At 39.9% G+C, this 23,013-nt stretch overlaps 1 protein-coding gene across 1 annotated transcript; it reads right to left on the bottom strand.

Moving 5' to 3' along the window:
* Positions 1–619: 619 nt before the first annotated feature.
* Positions 620–23,013, bottom strand: LOC110965362 (carbohydrate sulfotransferase 11-like). The gene is made up of 4 exons (XM_022214380.2): positions 22,464–23,013; positions 7,868–7,941; positions 6,459–6,623; positions 620–6,035 (listed from the first exon to the last, which is right to left on the bottom strand). The coding sequence occupies exons 1-4, from the start codon at positions 22,555–22,557 to the stop codon at positions 5,352–5,354; spliced, it is 1,017 nt and encodes a 338-aa protein (XP_022070072.2). The 5' UTR covers positions 22,558–23,013; the 3' UTR covers positions 620–5,351.

Here is a 23,013-nt window from a genome sequence, read left to right as displayed (position 1 = left end):
AAAGTGGCCTTCTATGAGCTCAGATCTGAATCCCATTGAACATATGTGGAAGGAGCTGAAACATGCCATTTGGAGAAGACACCCATCAAACCTGAGACAACTGGAGCTGTTTGCTCATGAGGAGTGGGCCAAAATACCTGTTGACAGCTGCAGAACGCTCATTGACAAATACAGAAATCGTTTAATTGCAGTGATTGCCTCAAAAGGTTGTGCAACAAAATATTAAGTTATGGGTACCATCATTTTTGTCCAGCCCTATTTCATTAGTTTGTTTTTTTAAATAATTATGTTAATCAACAATTCAAAAGTGATGGCTGATTTTGATTATTTAATTTTCAATAAATTTTTATTTATTGTTACTTTTGTGAGTTTCAAGTGATTTCAGTGAGAATTGTGGGTTTTTCCTTCTTTAACTGAGGGGTACCAACAATTTTGTCCACGTGTGTAACATACACATGTATAACACACGCCTGTGCTCAGCACAAGGTCATTTCATCCATCGGAAATGATACAACTGAGCAGCTTTGGTGGAGTACTGTGCTGTCTGAGTGCTCTTCTTGTTTGACATGTGTCTGTAATGGGAAAAGAACAAAAAATGAAACACACACACACTCAATGCTGCTGTTGGAAGTCTGTATTCATTGGAACTTCAAGGTAACCAGTCAATCATCATCACATTCACAGTTTTGTGGCACAAGTGCATTAGAGATCCTTTCAGATTGTGCTCTGTTCACTATTTCACAATGACTCGTCAAGCCACAGATATTGCCAAAGGAACATTTCTACAGAAAACGGTTGAAGATCTGTGGCTAGCTGCATCCTACACAGCAATGTCTGGGCATCTGAGATGAATGTTTAGTATGTCGAATCGCTTTCAATGAGAAAATACTCATTGTTCTGGGTTTTGTATTTTCCACAAAATTATAAGGCAAAACATGTATTTTGTGCAGTATGTCATTGAGTTAGAAGGGAAGGAAAAACAAAGGGTGTGATCGGCGTCTGGCAAGTCACAGCTTCTTGCAAATTATGGCTTAAATTACACGCTGCTACACAGGGAAGCATTAAAATGAACACCCTGTATTCCATGGCTGCAAACAGAAAAATAAAAACACATGGCACAAAATTTCAGGCTAGAAGGAAGTCATGTATAAAGATACAGCTCTTATCACATTCCCCACACTAACACACTGATATTGCATATGTTTTGTCTGCACAGTGGACCAGCCTGGGCATGTCTCATCAAAAATTAAACATTTTACAAAAGTGATCTTAAAGATGAAGAGATGAAATCAAATTGTCTCCTGCAAACTTGTCTTGACAGGTACAAGCAGCACTGGGTACACTTTCAGAGGAAAACTGGAATTTTGACTGCAGGACATTTCTTTTTTAATGGAAATGTAGACATTAATTCCAGCTGTAAATTCATCTGTGACATGATAAACAGTGTAGCCTCGAGTTGTCCTGAGCAGAGGATAAGACTGAGTAGACTTTAAAAAAAACTGGGGATGTACAGTAGGGAATAATAAGACAGAGTGTAATTATACATTATTGCTACATGGGTTTGACCTGATGACGAAAATGTTGTCAATAAATAAAACTAAATACAAAATAAATAAGTGTTTGGTTTGGGCAATACTGTATATGGAATATAATATGCTTATTTTTCAGTTCAGTTGACCTGTTCTTTTTTGGACCAAAAAACTCTGAGTTACATGTTAAAAGCAACAATGTCATGAGAATCAAAAGGCCGTATTCTGAGCATGTGATGGTACTTGTTTCTCTACAGTGCTGCAGGTACCACAGTTTCAGTAGGTACAATAAATACTGGACAATAAAAATGTTTGGTGGCAGCGACAAGAGCAGCAGCAGACATAAAAGAACCACAGTCATGTAGATCCTCTGTTTGAGTCGAACGGTCTCACACTGATGTATGCAGCTCAAACACGGACATACACATCTGTGCAGAGTTCTAACTTCTCTGTTGTTACTTTATATTAACAACATGTCGTCAAAATGTCCAAATCCTGAAATGTTGTTGTTTGTGAAGAGCTGCACCTTCTGCAGAAACGCTTCACAAACAACGTTAACGATGGCTTGTTTAGGCGAATGAAGCACAAGCTAACAATTTGAGCTGGATGCTGCTTGTAACATCTGTAGGCTGTCGCTACTGTTCCATCTCTTAAAATATAATGTATGTGTGTCTGTACACTGTGCTGTTTATTATTTTTTTTAAAAAATAAAATAGTTTATATTGCAATACATTTATTTGATGGATTTATTACTTTTGGTGTCAAATTTAAGTTTTATTTCAGTGGCACTGGCACCGATTAGCACATTTCAGGTGTAATTATAAGGCCATTGATTAAACACTGTTTCTGTTTAACTACTACACTGTGCTGGATTATAAAGTCCCAAAAAATGTCTGAGATAATCTCACTAAAAAAACTTGAAATTGTCTGTGCGTCTGTCCTTTGCTCTTCTTGAAAGCTGTTCATCTAATATTCAGACTTCTGGGGTTCATTGCTGGGAACCCATCTGGGGGAAGAGTGACGGCTGCTTTTCTGGTATTTATGGTATCCTTAGCCTGGCCTTTGATGGGCTGTAAGTGGAGTCCCTGTTGCTAGGCAACACTATGACATACGTCAAATGCAAACTTTTACAAAAGAAGGAATCCCAATGTGAATAAGTGGTCCCCATATCTAAGCTAAAAGTTGTTTTCTGCTCCACTTTCACAGCAGTGTCCTTAGCAGTCCTTAGGATGATTGTGGACAAACGCCTAAGTTGCTAGGCAACATCATCAAAGGCCAGTGTATGATCTCACCGGGTGATGTCGCATTCTGACAGTTGGCACTGCAGTAATGAGGATGGTAAACACTGTAGAAATAGTTTTTTTGTTTGTTCGTTTTTGGCAACTCATTTCCAGTCAATATTATGAACTACTTCCTTCTTCCAATGTGTTCCTATTCACTGGTAAAGAAACAAGTGAGTCTTCAAATTATGCAAAAATAAATTGGGTAGAGCAGTTTACTCCTTTTCAAAAAGATATTGATTTTGCAAACACACAGGGAAATCTGACAGTTCCAAGTGAAATGCTATAAACCTACTGGATATTAGCCCTTGTTTATAGAAATAAAACTCCACTGATCCAGTCTTTCGTTCCTACAGCGCCACAGTCCAACCCTCTGAACACCAACACCCACCAGGGGCTGAAAACACATGCTGTCTTCAAAAAAACATCACCAAAACACCACCATTTATTACAATGAAAAATGTAAAAACAAAGTGAATTGTCAGATTTTTAACTTTCCAACAATCCTTGAACTATTTATCTGTGATGTGCCATTTGGTTGGAAAACTTGAAACTTCCAATCATTATATTTTATAAGCCTCGTTTACAGGTTTGCCGAAGAAAAACTCATTTGGACCATATTCTGTAAAAAACTAAAAATGAGTCATTCAGCTACGACCAACAGCTGCATTAGAAAACTCTGGAGGCCTCTTGATTGAACTGCAGGCTGTGTTTGCACAAAGCAGATGGAGACAAATTTGGAAACAAGTTCAAAATGTAACTAATAAAATATCAAGTATGTAGAGTCACCATTTTAACAGTATTCTTAACACTTGTGGTTGTATTTAAAAATACATGAACATTTTCCATTGTGGTTTTTCATTTTTTTTATGATTTGTGACACTTAACTACATCATAATGTATAAAAGACACAGTCCTGTCTGCTTCTAGCTCTTGTGCAGCTTCCACAGAGGTGTAGGACTTTCATATTGTAGTAAAAAATAAATCCACAGTGAGTAGAACAGTGACAGGAGTTTGGGGTTCAGAGGGTTGAAAACAAGCATAAATACTGATGCAACCGGAACAACCAGAGACATCTTCCTCTTTACACCCAACATTCTTCTTCTTCGTCAAAGCTCGGCGCCCACCTTACACGTAATGAAACTCAGCGGCATACAGGTTGGATATTCAGATATGTTACGGTAGTAGCAGCAAATGACCTTGCACTAGAAACAGCTTTATCTCACTTTTTTCACACATTCAGACGTACTCCGCTAAAAGTGGAACAGACTTTGATGTGTAAAATTGTTGGATTTTCCCTTTAGAGAGAAGACAGTGCAGGCCATTAATAAGCATTTTCCTAGCCCCAATTTTTTTTTTTTACCACAAATTCTGACACATTTGCTGAACAAGGCCCTGCAGTGCAGATGACTGTCGGTGGATTAACCCTTCATGCGCCTGCATTCAAGCTAACAAGGGGAGCTCTGACCAGGGGCAGAGCTGGGCTGGACCCAGCCCCAACCACAGCTATGTGGTTGTTTGTTCAGCCTACCTGCCCAGAGCTAAATACAGACAGCGATAGATGAGAGATGGCAACAGGTTTTTTTACTGGAATGAGGGAGAGACTGCAAGTTTCCCTGAGAATAACTCTGATATTTGTGTAAGACACAAGAGCTATGACAACTTGGATGAGTTCTGGGTGTACTTTTGGATCAGATGGTGGATACGATAGCTTAGAGTTGCTCACAAGATTTTTCGATTTGGCTTGAGTTTATGTGCAAAAGAAGAGACAGCAAGGAATTTTCCATGAAGCAAATATTCGCTCTGAAAGAAGAAAGCCTCATTCTTTCATATAAATTTAATTTTCATAAAATCAGGAACCCAAATCCTCACTTCCTATAATAATAAATACTTTATCCACTGACATAAATAAAGGCCTTCCAGAGATACTGTTCTGTAGGTACTTTGACACAATCCGCTGTCTTCAGTTTCACAGTCAGCACTTTCACCTGTGAGAAGAGAACCTGCTCCTCTGAAGTGTGACTTTTATTTATGGCTCATTAAGTTCTCAGACGAAAAAAACAAGCCACAGGGGAATTTTCACTGTAGTGGGCACTGCATGGACACTGGCAAGGCATGTTTACCAGCTCAGCAACCTAAAATTAAAAGTCAAAGTGAGGTTTGCTTAATTTCACAAAGCAAGACCTTAGTGAGAAATGGAAATAAATAGAAATAAGACTGGTCTGTACTGATGGTTACTGCATCAGCACAATCTGCATCCTGTTCTGTTCAACGTCAAAACAACGTACCGTTCTCAGAATGGAAACCAACAAATGTTACAGACACTTGGCAGATTACAGCACACACTGTGTTCTTTAGATTTTCGGTTTCTTTTACAAAGTCCCTCACACTGAAACCAGCCAATCAGTCATTCTCCTTGTTAGTGACAAGTGTGTGCTTGTGATAGATGGGCAGGGACAGGCATACAAAGTCTACAGCAACCAAAGAGTGCAAAATTGTAAAGTCGACTTAAAATTGATGTCAGCCCACTCCTCTCCGCTACTCATCGAGTCCTGAGATACTCTGGTGTGGAGTAGTTGAAGAGCAAGAAGTCCAATCGATACAGGTTGAACAGTTTCTTCTGATAGAAAGGGCTGATGTGCTTAAAGAAGCGTGCTGCCATGTTGCCATCAGTCCTGGTGCTCTTGCCAGACGTTGGAAATTGAAGAGTGTCCTCCACTCCGGCTAACCTGAGCACAGCTTGAGCATCAGGCTCCAGAGTCTCGTACTTCCCCACTACATCATAGTGGATCGCACAGGGATGACAGAGGGAGTGCACCCGCTCCCAGTGCTCATTGAAAGGTTCCTCCCGTTGTGTCCGAGGGTCCACGAGATACTGAACAAACTCGTTGAAAGACACGTCGTTCCCTTGCTCCAGCGCTTCAGGATCGGGGTCAGGTCGATGCCGACGGATGATCTTGGTTCCGTAGCGCTTGTGGAACGCGGTGTTGTAGCTACGCGTGAATTTGTTCCTATAGGCTGACACCAGGCGCTCAAAAGGCTCCCGCACAAAGATGAACTTGAGGTAGCTGCGGAGGCGTTTGTTGATCTCTGGGACTGAAAACTCTGAAAGAGTGCGGAGGTTACCTGCGACATGGGCCTCATTGGCAGGGATGGCAAGGGGGTCGGTGTAGCGGCCATCACTGGTGAGGACCATGAGGACACGCTTCCAGTTGGTGCAGGCTACCTGGAAATCAAAACACAGAGATATTCACAGACATGATTACACTAGATTACTTTGATACTGAAGGCAAATTTGTTAGAAAGAACTTCTTATGATTTCTAAGTGGATTTATGGCTGTTTACTGCATTGACATCTGGGAGAACAACCACTGTAAAGTGTAAGTAACACTGAACACCTATATGCACATGTACAACATGTGTGCTGTGTCTGTGTGTTCAGAGTTGGCTTAGCTGCAACTCAGAGGACTGCCAAAGTTTAGACAACATTACATTAACAAATTGTTGTTTTTAGAACACTGGTATGCACCTGTGTCTTTCAGGCCCACGAAGTATCTTGCCCCACTGCCCCCCATTCCAACCCGCCCTCTCAGCCTGAAACCTCCGCACTAGAATTTCAGCTGCACTGATGAATCTCACGGTAACCAACCTTGGGTACGTAGCAGTAAATAAGGCTGTGTTTGTCATCCACAATGAGGTGTTTGAGATCCTCAGGCGAAAGCACCCGACGCTTCCTCGTGTGGCTCAGACACGCTTGCTCCAGCAGCTCCCTGCGGCCTTGGAGGGACCTCTGAGCTGCCAACAGCTCCAGCTGCTGGAGATGAGGACCATGCAGTAATGAAACAGGGACCGAAGGAGTAGTTGAGGGAAAAGGAAGCATAAACAAAAATACTTTTTAGAACTTATGGCTCTTTCAATGACATGCAGAGACTTTGGAATTTCCTCAATAAAACAAAACAGAAAAAATTGGTTGTTGGATGTTTTTCATCTGTGCCACAGCAGGTCTCCAAAGTGCGATCACAATAATCATACATGTCACTGTGAAGTGCAACTACGCATTTTCATAGCTCATACCGTAGTGTCTGATACTTAAAAGTTCTGTCTATGTCTCTGTCTGCCCAGGTAGTTAAAACACTGGGTTTAAACTGAATTAAATCTGACATTAGACTGCTTTATTTTACTTAGCCTTTTAACTGCATGACTAAAGCGCAACAAACAGGTTGACATTTTAGGGAACATGTGTATCTGCAGTTCAACAAGAATTCTGACACCATTGTAATGTCTGCAGTGTAAAGAGCAAGCTTTTAGTTGATTAGCCTGAGGTGAAAGCACAAATCATCTCTTTTATACTTTGTTTCGTGCACAGATGAAACAAATGAGGTATTTCACTAATAAATCAAGGAATCTCAGGCATATGTATCTGTTCTTTGCTTAGCTCAATAACTGCATTCGATTTGCTTCAAATTGGGAAAGTGTATTGCTGGGGAGTCAAAGAAATGCTGTAGTCAATCTGAAGCAGATCAGATGAGTAGTTTTTGTTCTTTTTGGGGGGGGGGTTCTTGCGCTCTTCAGATTGGCCTTGGGTTGTATGGGAATGGAACTTTTGTTGCTGGGAAACATCAAAAAAATAATGTATAATGTCACAGATCAAAGGCAAAATTCTAAAAGGAATCTGTGTGTGTGTATGTCTGTAGAGAGTTCTGGTTGGTGGATTTTGGATATTTGGACAGAGCAAGACTAACTGTTTGCCCTCAAGTCAAGCTAGCTGGCTGTTCGCTATAGCTCCACATTTACTGTTAAGATATGAGTGGCATCTTGCCAGGAAAGCAAGTATGTGTTTTCCCAAAATTGTGAAGTAGGCCTTTAAGTAAATATGGAGTTGACCTGCATAAGCCTGACTGAGCGCAGCAGGCGCTGTCCATAGGCACCAAAATTATTTCTGAAGGGAAAATTTATATCTAATAACAAAAGTGAAAGTGAATTTTGCAAGGATTACAAGATAACTTGTTTTTAATTATGAGGCTATGTGTGTGTGTCTAAGTGTGTTTTTGTCCTTACTTGGTCTCCATTGTAGAGGGTCTGCAGCGGACTTCTGCTTTTCCTTGGTCCGCTACCAGTCTTCAAACTAGGTTCTACAGTTAAAACAGGGAGATGATTAAAATCCACATTATTCAACAAAGACCATTAAACATAACACATAGATAGAAATTTCTATGTTCCCTTTACGATCTCATGTTCCATTTCATTTTTATACGTTTTCACAGGCTTTGTGGTAAAGTGGTAACAACGCAGTAAAATCTGTTACATGCTGTATGTTATGGCAGCATGTCCATTGTCCAGCGGCTTTTCCGTGTAACTGCTTTGTTGACTTTGCCACCACTGATTTAGGTTTAACCACTTTACTGTTATTTTTTAATAAGTCTGTATGTAGGAAACAAATGAGAAACACTGCTTACAACGTGTCGTGTATTTGCACAGAGGATTAAATTACACTGTAAAGATGTCCAAATGGAGTTATAGGCAAGGTCATTCAGAGCCAACTTTCCACCCCTCTTTTGGTCTGATTTAGTCATGGTGTGATCCCTCTTCGAAAAAAATCTTTCCTCTTTTCACTTACAGATTCCATAGGAACAGTGTGTTCTTCCAAACTCTGTAAGTCTTACATTAGTTGCGCTTCTCTTTAGGTTTGTCTTTCCTCAGCATTTGTTCCCTAAACTGTTCTTTCTGATTTGATTTTTACCATTTAGAAAGGCAGTTACCTATCCACAGTAGATCTGAAGAACACCCACGACCGATTCCCCAACATTACCCAACCAAACAATGAATTAGTGCAAGCTAATTAGCTGTGGTTTTGAACAATGATTGGCTGTATATTATGATTTGTAATGACAGACCTGCTGTAGCTAGTCAAAAGTTTAAATATCTGGTTGGGGACCTTGTTATCATCTCCCCTCCCTCCTGCAACCTCTATAAACATATTTGCCTTTTCCTTCCTTCCCCCTACTGCCACTCCCTCAACTCTCCTGTTCCCATGTATTCCTGATGACAGTTGGTGTTTGGGTCTGCAACTAATGGTGTTAGCTGGAGTGAGAAGAGTGATTTGTTTTGCAAATTTTCTAAACAATTCAGAGAGCTGCTCTACATCTTATACAAAGCTGAAGTGAGACAGAGATGAAGACATCTGAGGAATGCGCTTTATGTACATTAGCTTGAGGGAAACTACTCCAATAGGCCTATAGAATGATAAAAAAAAAAAACTCCATACCATCATATGGAAAGAATATCAGCCAGCAATAAAAAGCAAGGTGAAGGGTTATGCTGTGCCAGTATGGAATCTAGACTGAGACAGAGGCTGTTTCCCTCCCACTGGGACTCTTCTTTATGCTGAGTTCACGTGAGGCTTGTTGCATGGGAACATGTACACTCACTTGTGGTTTCCTTCTCTAGCTTGTCAATATTCATCTTTAATTCTGGCAACTTATATGAGGTGATAGCCCATTCAACTACGATCAAGCTGATATATTCTTTGCTATGGTCCTGCTCATTCTGTGGGATTGCACACTGATTTAGCATGAAAAAATTGGTAAATTTTCACATTTAATAGGGACACTTATCTAAAAGGGGGTTTAAAAAAGTGGCTGGAAAATATTCTAATGCAGTGCCAGCTACTTGTGAATATTTCAAGTATTACATAAAAACATGTAAGTTTATGAGGTAAAACAATAATAAAGAAGGTGTTTAACTTTGGTGCCAAAACACCTCACTGTTTTTTTTTTTTCATTAATTATGACAAAAAAAGTTTTCAACAATCACCTGAGATATATATGCAACTAGAACAAAATGAGTTGTGAGTTTGAAAATTGACTTGTTTTAAAATAGCCATATGGTGTATAGCAGAGTAACATCACTGGTATGCTTCTCAGAGTTGGAGATCATTCCACTGGTGCAGCCTTTCGCCGCTGTCGCTAGATGTTACAGAGTACGATGTTTTCCTTTACATCTATCAATAATACCAACAAAGCTGGTGCATGCAAGATTTTTCCACAGAATATGATCACATGTGACAAGATTGAAGTATTTGTGCAACATGGTCATCCTACAACATATAGACTTGTTGCGGTGGGCCATGTTACAGAGTACGTCATATTTCAGTACGTCACAAAGCATGCAGCCAAGGGATGGCTTACCAATGATACAGGCCAGCTGTTTATGGTATTTTACTAGTAGTGGTAGCTAGTTAGATTTAGTCACTAAATAGTCAACTATTTCTTCTAATATATCTGACACCAGGTCCATTAATGATACACAGACGTCACGTTTTGTGTATGTCACGCTCTGTAGCTTTCCAGATGTTATAGAACCAGCTTGGAATCATGTCATGAGTTAGTGTGTACTATTGGTACTCACAAAAAGGTATTGTCTTCAGCACTACAAGTAGTAACTTTAGTTTCAACAAATGCCTCTTATGTCTCAGTCCCAATACGTCACGTTTTTGTGTACGTCACATTTTTGTGTTTTGCATATTGGACCTGATTTAGAAACATGCCATATACGCTCTGAAACTTCACTGGATAATACCCCAGACAACACCCTTTAAAATGGTATATAACATTAAATATTTCAAGGTACTTCATTTTTCACCCTATGGTGGTCAAAATCTGTACGCGTTCCCATGCTACAAGCCTTGAAGCAAATAAAACAGAAGTTTAACCGCTTTGAAATGCAGACTTGGGACTCTAGTGTTACGACAAATATATAAACTACTGTTCACTAAAGCTGTTTCAGACTAAAATCAAGCTGTAAATCAGAAGTGCATTTTGAGGAAGCAGAAAACACAAAAAGGGGAACAGCCACAGCAAATGTGTTCTGTCATAGACATGTAGTATAAGAGGATCTGAGACAGACAGTGAGATAGACTGTGGTGATGCACAATCTCCCTGTCCCTCCTCTCTGCGTGAGCTCACATGAATCATCAAAATCCTTTGCTTCCTCTGGGTCAATCTGTGCCACATCATTCCAATTTTCAAAGATAGAAATCTAAGTCTTGCTGGGCTATGCTGGACGTTTTCTGAGTAAATATAAAACTCATCCGGTCAAAATAAAAAAAACATGCAATTTATGGGGGGGAGGGGGTATATATTTGACATATATAGTATGGCAAAGACGTGTACAGCATGTAAGAAGACGTCACAAAACAGCTGACTGAGATCACAAAGGAAGGAAATGCAAGTCTCAAAATCATCAGACAGTCTGAGTTCCAGATGTCACGAAATATAATGAATGAGGTGTCTGGGCTCTCAGTCTACAGCACTACAGTTTAAATCTTCAGCAGACAAGCCTTCAGCAAACCTAAGACACTTCCTCAGGAAAATGGAAAGTAGGTCAGAAGACATTTGTGGAGCTTTTACTCATACTAATGGCGTATTGTCTGTTTTCAAGTATAAACACTATATGATGGAGAAGAGTCACATGAGTATTTCATTCTTGCTGATATCATCTGGAGAAGACAGGGGAACAGGAAAGACTACATTTGAAGTACAGACAAAAATTCAATAGAGAGCATGCTCTTAATTTGCCCTAAAACCTGAAAGTACTGTCAAGTGTTGGAACTTGTTTAAGGCAAGCTGCAATGTAGTAATTTAAATGTTCCATGAGTGTGTACTCTTACAAACTGGTCACTCTACGCTTTTATGCTCAAGCCACTACAAATTAACTGGTGTCTGTCTCACGCATGCCTAACTGTAAATTTCTTTAATTTAGCATTCTTAAGAGGCTTTAGGTGCTAATAATGATAATGACAATACAGCCACTGCCACTTGATTTTGTTCATTTGTATGATGATAAAAGCAGTGGCATTTTCTAAAACACCTTGTTTCATTATGTTGATCAATTCAAAGCCACATTTAAAACGCATTTCAACTCTCTGAAACCCAAAACCTATCATCGCATTAGAAAGTCATGTTTTGTTTTTTGTTTTTTCTTTAAATCACAAAAATTACACCATTTATCAAAGCTAACTTGGCTGAACTGCTGGTCGTGTCTACATAAAGCAAATAGGGAAAAAGCAGTTAAGAAGTAGTAGTAGTAGTATCCACTGTAAGTTGAGACCACTTTTTTCAGCATTAGAAACTATTCTGTTTGAGCAAGATCTTTGCAGTGGAGCTGCAACCAAAAAGTACAGTAAAAAATTAACTACCTCTCTGGACTAAACACAGCATGTCAAACTTGGATTCACATCATTATCTGGAGAATGACCACACCCAGTCTGTATATTTTGAAAAAGAACAGGCATGTAAGTTGTACTTTCTGAGCATTGGTGGCTTTTGCAGAACTAACATCACTTGGCGACTCAATTCTGGTGAATGACTGTACGGCACTTGAGCGAGTTAATCACACAGACATTACAAAACTTCTAGTAAGTTGAATACAAGAATGACTTTTAGCCAGGATAGCAACATTGCTGACACTGTTCTGGTCTTAAATGTTTCAACAACTATTGCCTGGATTACCATGAAACTTTGCAGAGATACTCAAGGTCCAGACAGGATGAACACTGATGACTTTTCTACTGTCATTGCCAGTCTCATGTTTTAGTTATACAAAACATCAGTGAAATAACATAATAAAAAATAAAATTATATCTAAATTTTCTTGTTTACTGAAGAAATTACTAATCCTCTGACTTTTCATCTTCCACCATTGCCATATGAAAGTTTAACGTGGTTCAACACTTATTATATCTAATATCTAAAAGACTAACAACACTCTCAGTTCTACAGTGCTAATTAGCAATGGTTAGTGTGCTGACATGCTAAAACTAAGATGGTGAACATGATAAACAGCAATATCATTGAGAGCATGTTAGCGTATAACACCACTGTACATAAGTACAGCCTCACGTTAGCATGGTCGTACACCCTTAGTTGTGTCAGCAGACAAGTATGGCTGTGGACTGTGTATTACCCGGACGCAATCTCTAAATATGTGAGCGTATATATTGGTGTGAAGGTGTGAACTTGATTAAGGAAGAACTGTCTTTAGTGTTTTGCTTTGTTTAAAGATTTTTTTTTCTGATATGTAGATCTGATGCTACATAATAAACTGTTAAAATCTCTTTACTAAAACTTCTCGAGTCTTTTTATCAATGACTGCACATTCGGCAGCACATCAGTGTACAAGTTCTCTTCCAATTACATTACAATTCCAGTACTTCGCTGGTGCTGACTTGTTGTGCGTATAAAGTTTGCACTCACATTGTCTGTGCTTTGTCCGTTAATGAAAACATACACTTCTGAAGTTACTCTAGCATGACCATGGTGAACTACATCTTTTTCTGTGTTGTGTGTTCTATCACATGCACCAGAAAACCACAGCTTCCTCTCAGAACCAGGAAGTGACTCAATACTGACAGTTGAAGAAGAGCAGAAGAGGCTCCAGTTTTATTACATACACAAAGGCCCATGTTAAACCTGGGTATGTCCGGTTTAAAAGTCTATTAAGCGTGTGATCTCATGCCGATGTTATATTCCTGGACAAACAAGGTTCCATTAAACATGTATACTGGTCAGGATCATTATAAACAGACAGCACAGTCTTCTGACAAATCAGCTGACAGAGGCATAGTGACGAAGTTTAACAAGTACACTAAAATGCTTTCACTGTGTGTGGGCCCAATACATCCAAACCTTCTTCTTTCTTGTTAATGTTACTTTATCTTTGTTTTTTCAACAAAGAAATCTCTGCCCTTGTCTGCTGTTGAAGGAACTTCCCTTTTTGGTTGAAAAATCTCTTCTCCTCTGTAATGACAATACAGAGCACAAAGGATATTGTGACATCAGAAAGTTAACATATGCTTAAAAGAGGTATAATTGTACTGAATTGAGCTGGAAGAGAAGGCCTGTCTTTATGAGGGCTGCGTAATGGAAGTTTCTATGAGCCGCAAGAAGTGTACCGTACTTTGACTGAGGTGTATAAAAGTCTCAGAATAATTCATGTTACTGAAAAACAAAAAAGGATGTCACAAACAAAGCAAGCAAAAGCAGGGAGCGACAGTGGGGCTATCAGAAGTTAAAGGTTGCCAGGCTCTCTGTGTTTGTTTTCAGCATAACTCCCTTTTAAGGTGTCACAGCATCCACATGCCACGAGCTGCAGATGGTAGTAATTAGAGCAACAACATGAGGTGACTTTACGATCACTAATATCCTTTGTAGTGGGGCAAAAAGTTCCTTCTAATCTTAGTCCTTCGTCCTCCTTATGTTCACTTGCAAACCTCTTACAAATGTATCAAACATTAAACAGAAACGTTACTGCAATCGATTTCATTAAGTCATTACATAAAGTATCTAATGTTTTCCATAAAGAGCTGCTTGTATTGATGTTCTGGCTGACCTGAAATATATCTGCAGCTCCTCTTCAATTCTCTTCAACATTAAACCGCTGCAGTGGGATGGACTACAACAAAGGCAAAGACCACCATATCAGCTGACTAATGATATTGGCCAATATTGGGCTGCCACAGATAAGTCAACATTGTCGTATGACAAGAAAGCTTTCTTTTACAGAACATAATACAGAAAAAGATGATTGGGGTCATTTAGAAACAGTGTCATCACACTTTGTCCAGCAGAGCAGCTGTAACTCCAGTATTCACAATACTTTCAGCACTGTTTGCAGCACATGTAGCAGAGTATGCAGCTGAGCAGAAGCACATATGGAACCAAGCTAGATTTAAGAAACACACTGCCACTATATCGACAGCAGAATTTCTTTATCCCTTAAACTGTTATCTGCCCAAGAAATCCAGCACCAGTCAGACTCTACTAAATACAGCATGCATATAGGGCAGACAAGGTGTTGGAGGCTGCTCTGGTTGGTTCTGTCCAACGATAGTCCCAAAAGATTATTCAGGAAAACACGGCTGTGTTCTCTGTGTGGACAAAAACAAAGGGAGGCACCGCTGCCATTAATGGTTAAAGTTAAATATGAATGTGGTGACCAAATGGTTAAGTGGTTAGGGTGCACAGCATATGCACAGAAATGGCCCCAGCAGCCAAGTTCCCTATTCCACTCCCAGAACTTTGCTGTGTGGAACTTTGCTCCATGTTCTTACATTTGCTGTCTTGTCTCTACTGCAACTATTCATTAAAAAAGCAAAATGCACCTTGGTTTTGCTGTCACTGTTCGGCAGGAGGTACAAACCAGACTGAATATTTAGTACCACTGCAAAGTCTCGAAACATTCAGTATGCTATGGCAGCTAGCAGCCCGCGCACACACAGTTATTAACTAAATTATACCAACATGAATTAACGATTAAAAGCAAGTGTTCATAAGCTGTTTATTTAACTGTAACTGTGTACATAAGTTCAGCCTGAAATTCAGAGCATCAACCGAAATGTCGTTCAAAATTTTAGTTTCACTTTCGGAGCGCACAGAACAGCGGGGATTAAGTAATCAGTGGGCTGCAGACAAACCTTGCCTTACTTTGTTTTCACTCCTTCTACCACAAACACTTCAGTTCAAGAGAAAGTGCCTCAACTGTTTTCTTCACTAAAACTGATCACACACGTAAAAAAAACAATATTAGAAAGTCCTGCATAAATTTTATACTTGAAAGTGAAGCGTGAAAGAGGTCTCATCAGCACAGTGTACTGACATTTACTTAATATCTGTTCAAGGTGGAGGTTTTAATTCTTACAAAATGCTGGGCAGTATAATAAAACACAATGCTTAATATTCTATGTTGTCAGTGAAACCAGTAAAGTTCTGCCCGCAGTACTCGGATCATTGCCATGACCACATCAATGGAGTCTATGAAGTGAGTTGCTCAAAAGATTGCTTTCTTTTGCTGTAAATAATTACTGTATATAATTTCAATTATCGCATTCTAAAATCCAATAGTTATCGGTTCAAAACAATGCTTTTGCAGAGTGCTACTCAAGAATATTAATCTATGTACAGTACAAATGAGAAAATAAGCAATTTTAATTCTGCTCTGAAGATGCTGAAGTTCAAAAAGTACACATAAGATGACAAATAAAATACCAGATCAACGAGTATCATTAAGTAGTACTGTTAAGATCCTACCTTTGACACACATTTAACAAAAGCATATTGCAGATTACAGCTTGGTTTCATAAAAGCCTACGTACACAATGACAGTTGTACTCCTGTCTCTCAATGGAGTGACGGCTGTGGGTGGACAGCTACTGGTGACTAAAAAGCACAGAAAATATTCCAAATGCATAACATCCAGACCACAACGGAAAACATGATACTCACTACTAAAGCTACTAGTTTGCAACAGAATAAATAAAGTCAGAGACAGAGTCTGACCAGACAAAGAAACAACATCTTTAAGTACTTCAGACACAAGCCTCCAGCTCTTGTCTTTGCACATAAATCCACTTATTCTTTAGCGTGTGTGTGTGTGTGTGTGCGGGTGTGTATGTTTTTGTTTTTTTTTCTGAAACGTGCCTCACTGTTAAAGGTTTACAGAAAAGGAAGCTGAAGGGCTAAACGGTTAACGCCACTCAACATGTTTGGGACATGAACAAACGGATAATACATTTTGATGTAGCCCACTAACTGAAGTGCAACAAATAGCCAGCAGGTGTAGCATGTGGTGTACAGCATTCCCAAAAAGCTGTCGTCTTTGTGGGAGACCTTAAAGGCATCATGATGTTCTTTGTTTATTTCACAACAGCTGCACTGACATCAACATCAGATGATAGGTGGCAGGGTGCATACATGCACTTAAAGTCGTGGTGTTCTCAGTTAAAGGATTACACTGTGTATTTGTATGAATGGGTGTGTAAGTAAGTGTGTCTGTAGAGATACATGTGTTAAATTAAAAAGATTACAGTGTGTGCTCCTACTAGCCTAACCATGCTACACCCATGTTTCTGACGGCACAAGGGTCTAGGGAAGCTCGACAGGGAGGGAGGCGGGCTAAAAGGTTGTCTATCAAATCCCTCTGAAGCAATTGGGTAGGTTTACAACCAATCAACGCAACGAATAGGCTGACGTAGTTCCGAGAGCACCGGCGGATTGTGGCTAAGTCCCATTAGCTTCCCAACCAGCGGAGCCGTGGAGCCAACTGGTATATTAAGGATTTGCCATATCCCGTCGGCATAAGTCCAAATACGTCTTTCTTCTCAATGAAACACTTCAGCGCCGTCCTTTGTTTATCTTTCAAGTTGAATTTTAGCTTCAAATCTGTAAGGGCTGTGGCTAAAGCCGAGTCGAAAGATAACTGTTTATTGTGCGCCGGTTGTTTCTGTCAGAATCGTTACGCCCGCCTTCTGACTCTACACTTCATGGTGATTTGTCGGCCAGTTTTAGGAGCATCCAGCCTCGAGCCTTATGGAGGGTAACTCGACCCACCCTGGCAGAGAATTAAATTTGTTGCCGTGGGTTGTCTAGCACGGCTAGGCTATGCTCCTACAGCTGTTTTAGGTGAAAAAATATATTGAGGGAATTGTGCAATGACTTTGTGTGGATGAGGCTCATCGGAGCAGGCCTAGATGTTTCCTCTGTGTAGAGTTGTGAGGCGGAAGCCATCACTGTCAGAAGATTCTGCTTTTCTACGCTCCAGTGTGAAACATCACTGGCAAAACAACCTGCAAAAACCATCATTCATCGCATTTAGATGGGTTTTTTTTTAAACTTAGCTCAGATTTATGTTATATAGTTAAAACAGGGCGACCAAGACCTAAAAAAGTGGCATGGTGCAAAGCAGAATGACTGATGTTACTCAGGTGCCCGCGGGCAGTTCAGCTTGTTGATCAGACAATTTGCTTTTGTCTCCCATAGCTGGGAAACAGAGAGACGAGTTTTCCCACATTCCAGTATATGAAGTCATGTACAGCTGCCTGGTAAATGAAGTGGAAAAGCTGGTTAGGCTGAATCTAGATCAAAAAGCACCACGAACAGAGAAAATGTTTTTGGTTCAGAAGTTATGAGTACAAAAAGAGCAAGCCTGTAGCAAGGTGAAGTCCTGGTTCTGCTCAAGGTCAGCTTGTGTCAATTAGATTTTTATTGTAAAATCTTATTTCGATAATGGGAAGGATGTCAGGAAAAACGCAATTAGATATTTACCCCAAGTTATTAAGTCCTACTGTTCAAACTATGAATCACCACTCCACAGTGAACCACAATACTCATACATACAATGACGCTGTGCTGCAGCACTGCTGAGTCAACGTAACCACATTAAAGAACAGTCTGAGTGGGAAAAGAAAATGGGCGTTCATCTCTATTTTTGGTGTAATTATGATGTGTCTAATAAGACAGGCTGACTGGAAATAGCACATGCTGGGGAAATTTCATCAGCATGTCAAAGATGTTTTTACACTGGCTTGAGGAGGGATTTTTTAGAGGAAATCAAACTATTAAGTAGCGATGGGAACACACTTCTGAAATCAATTTGCAAGCCTGTTTGCCATATTGTTGGTGATGGAATTAATTTATCACTGATAAAAACAATTTAACAAAAAAAAGCTCTCACACAATTTTAATGAGTACAAGCTTCCAAAGTCCAGTGTTTCTGAGCCCAAGGTTACCCATCAGCTGCGACTATGCCAACAGCCCAGAAGTGCAATAATCTGCTTTCATGACTTCTGATGAATCAACAGATCTTCCTGTGAAAACGCCTCACGCATAAATCCAATAGGTCAATAGTTATTATTTTATGAACTGATTCATCTTTTCATTGTTGTCCTGATCAATGTACACAATAAAATGTCATAAAACTGTGGAAACTGTCCACCACAGCTCAGTAGACCACAAGGTGGCATCCTCAAATATTCTGTTATCTTTTAGTTGGCAAAGATTTTGAAATCTAAACAATTCTAATTTAGTATAACCAAATCTAAGAATATAAGAAGTTTCTAGAGCAATACACCGACATGACCTAACTAATTAGTTCTTTCCTAATTGTCAAACTCAGGGTGCTGCCACAGGAAGCCAGACAATGGAAGCATAACAATAATACTGAACGCTCTTCCTGTCCAGTGCTGAACTGAGGGTTTAATTAGCAGATTTGGCACTGGAGGGAAAGTGGATGTGTGTTTGGTAGTGGTGGTGTGACTTCATATACACTGCTATACATGTAGAGCTAATCATAGCATATTCAAAATGAATTTCTAAAAAAACAAGAGTTTTTTTGTTGTTGTTGTTTTTAAAGCAACAGATGCATAAATACAATGCATCTGTTCAACTTACTGAACAACACTACTTTCCTGAGACTGGATTGCAGTGCAGGAATATCAGCCAAGCATCATTGTTCTATTGAAAAGTGTTAGCAGAGCTCGATCTTAAAAAGGATTTTATGAGAACAATGCAATGAGCAGAGAACTTTTCAGAATAGCCAAGAAGAAAATAGGAAGAGTGCAAAAGTTGTGCAGAGACATAGGGTTATAAAACTCTAAAAGCTGAACGAGTTACCACAGCACCAACAGTGATGTAACACCACTGACACTTATCTAATACTGTCAATGCCATTTCATACTGTTTGCCAATTTATCCATTGACAATCATGCAAAATGAATGGAAACCAGTTTTCACTTGCTACAGACAAATGCTTCTTGTTACCAGAACTAAGTCTCCATTTCTGTGGCATCACCTCACTTCTAAGGCCACATTCAACTGGGTTTCCAACTTAATGTACAGCAAATTTGTGTACTCCAAACACCCACTGCATTAATTGGCACCATTAGTCATGCAAGCTGAATGCATACATGTCCTAATGTCATCCTGCCTCCTAATGCATGTGTCTTAAGAAACTGTGAGTCTACCATTATTCTCAGTTAACCCTGTCAACTGTAGCAGGGTTGTTTGATAAGGAGGTGAACAACACAAATTGTGCAATTGCCCCGCCACAATTAGATTAATTTAGTAAAAGTTGCGTTTCAAAATGCTTTACCAGGACAGGGTTTGGACTCTGCTAATGTTACAGTAAATTACCTAAAGTCTTATGCGAAAATATATAGCAGAAAAAAGATCACCATCATTACAGTAACATTTTCCTTTGGTAGATATTGTGGCAGAACACAGCAGTAGCAGAGTCTTTGTCTTTTGTGACAGTGAACACACCACATGCACTTTCAGTAACTATTCTGGTTTTGGAACATGTTTTAGAAGACTGAAATAACTTAACTACCTGCACAGCAACATTGTTCTGTGTCTGCACCAACATGTTGCTACTTATCTCACACAAGCACAGAGACTCAACTCCTACAACAAATGTACAAGTCCACAACATCGCATTCCTCAAGTTTTTAGCCGAGTTTGAGCAGTATGGGTAAGGTGACATCTACAGCATACAGTACTCATACAGTACCATCTGCAGATGCTGGCAAACACATAGTAACAAAGTGATCAAGACTTCTAAGTGGAGGCCATGCTTATACAAAGCAGACTGTTAGATTCGTTTAGCTTTTTTCAAAATAAGACACTTAATGATAGGTGTCTTTGTATAGGTGCTGCACACACCTTGTGTGATAATATAAATAGAATAGTGATTTTTTTAATGTTCAACATGGATCTCCTCACTGATTTAACATCACTTGCATGCTCCTCACATGCCTGGTGCAAAAAAACTCCAAAATTGTCACCACGGTACCAAACACCTTCAAATTAGACACTACATTTCTTCAGGTCCTTAGCAGCGTACCCACCACGTTTAAAGTGGATTAGCTGCCAAGACGTGAAGAACAGAGAAACCCACACACTCACTGACAGAAGTCCCTTGGTGTATAGTTAGATGTACGGTATTTATAATTTATGATGAATAACTAACCAGTTAGGGGTTTGACAACCCATCATGGTCACAATAATTTCACTGGATCCACATGAACTGGAACAGTAGCAATCTGTGGGTTAGTGGTGAATATCAGTTGTTGGTGGGAGGTCTCAAATTGTTTTTTTTAAGTATCTCCAGACGGGAGAAACTGCTCTTAAACATTCATCACAGTAACTATCCTTACAATGGAAATATCCGTATACAGCAGGTTTTTGAGAAATTAATCTGGATCTCAAATATGTAAAAATCTGATATTAACTAAATAAGACAAGAACTGAGGTTGGAAAGTTTCTAAAAATGCATGCCCAGGTTATAAATCATGGGGGGAAATATGGGTCCACATTGCAAAGTAATATGCTCGTGAGTGTTTCCTTCTATTCAGTTTCACTTTACTGTGTTTCAGTCAAATCAAAATTGAGCAGAAGCGAGAACTGAGAAGAAATAGGAACTAAACAAAGAATGGAACAAGACTTTGGTGTTGGTTTTCAAACCTACACTGGCTAGCTACGTACACAGTAATTAAGGAAGCCCTGTGCTTTGTTGACATCCTGTGAATTAGTCCTCTGTAATGTGGCTCCAACTGGCTTTCATGTGGTCTGCAATGCTACTGGTGGGGCTCTCAAGCAGACAAGCCTAAACGGATCAGGCAGTAAGGGTACATACAGCTAGTAGGTGGAGGGGGGTCAATGAAAGTGCTGAAGTGTGTTGCTTGTAGGCTTGGCAACATGTGGTTTGTGTGTCTGCCACTGACAGCTATAAAAAGGTGAGTTACGGCTTTTCCAAAATTGTGAGTGCTCTTGGGATAATTCAGCTGTGGTACATCATTTTTGTTACATTATACTGTTTCTAATGGTGCTTTAAATTGTTATCTATTTCTTAATCACTACATTTTCGACTTTGACTCATGAAATATGCCATCTGGAATGAGTCAGTCATGTGTCTCACCAAAGTAGTAAAACAGTACCCAGAGTCTGCTGTGCAGAATTAATCTGGACACTTCTCAACAAAAACCCACAGTGATCAGTGAAGCCCCTCTTTCCTCACAAAATCATCAAAACGTGGCATTAGTTTCTGCACTTGTCTTCTCTGTTCTTGCGTAGCCTCACTGAAAACAGCTTTTCTGTATCAAAAAACTGTATTCTATGCCTGTTTGTCATTTTGCTTCAGCACATACGGTGAGTGCAAATCAATCATCTCTACTTCTCTTTCTGTCTCTTCACCCTGAGGTCTACAGTCCCAGGGGGGCCAATCTGTCTTTTAGTGTCCAGAGCAGGCTCAGCCCAGGAAACAAAGGGAGAGGAGAGGTAAGAAGAGGAGAGGAGGGTTATAGCACAGGAATGTGGGGGGTCTCTGGAAGGGGGCTTTGAAAACATTCCACTCTTCACAGTGAGCTTATTCATACTTCGCTTTATTCACTTTTCATTACGCCATCTGTTTTACACATGCACACTGACAAACACACAGGTGTGCAAATTCTATTAATTGTGTCAATATGATAAATTTTACATGCTGAAATTTATATAGAAATTGCGAGCAAGATCACTAAGCTGCATCATCCACTGTTCACCTTTTTTTTTTTGTAAGTTTGCCATGCGACATCCATACAATGAAATATCTACACACTGTAATATTCCTATAGTATTGGTTTTTAATTCAATGTGCCGTTTAAACTAACAATCATGACTGGAACATCCTATGTCTCACAACACCAATTCAGACAATCAGCTAAATGGTAACTGCACTGTATCTAAAGCAGTGTTTCTGTCGTATTAAATATAAAAATGTGAGAATATTACAGTATGGTCAGTGTAATACCTTGCTTCCAAGACCTACAATGTGTGCAGAGTCTTACCTGGTTTGGTGATGCTCTGAAAGTAAAGCACAAGAACGAAGAGCGAGCCGAGGCACGTCGCCAGGAACAGGCGTCCTCCCCGCGGCATCCTCATCCTGAAGCCGGGCTCTTCTGGCGGAGCCCCCGACCCCTCGTCGCTGCCTCGATACGGTTCATACGAGACTACGGGGCGAAAGATGCGAGTCCCTCCGAAGAATTTGGTGCCTGTATATTGATTTCGTCAAGCGAAAGCCAACCAAAGCCCCTCCAGGCGAAGCAGGGCTAATGAACGACGCCGTAATTAGCCCTTAATTCGAACGTGAGTGGGACGTAAATCTAGAACCGCTCGCTGTGGTCGTTAACGGGTTTTTTGGGCAACGTTAACTTGATATTGATGGTGGCAGCTTCAATAAAACAGTAACTAACGTTTAGTTGATGTGACAGGTCCTGCGGCAAACTAAAAATATTAAATCTTTTATCGTCTCAGCCCTACTTGTTCCCTCACCTACGATGTCTAGAGTTTGTCGACAAAACTTCTCCTCCAAACATGGACGGGGCACCGTGCCATGAC

The sequence above is a fragment of the Acanthochromis polyacanthus genome, chromosome 6 (genome assembly GCF_021347895.1).
Source record: "Acanthochromis polyacanthus isolate Apoly-LR-REF ecotype Palm Island chromosome 6, KAUST_Apoly_ChrSc, whole genome shotgun sequence".
NCBI lineage: Eukaryota > Metazoa > Chordata > Actinopteri > Pomacentridae > Acanthochromis > Acanthochromis polyacanthus.
Note: the sequence above shows the minus strand (reverse complement) of the source record. Positions and strands in the feature narration are given on the sequence as shown.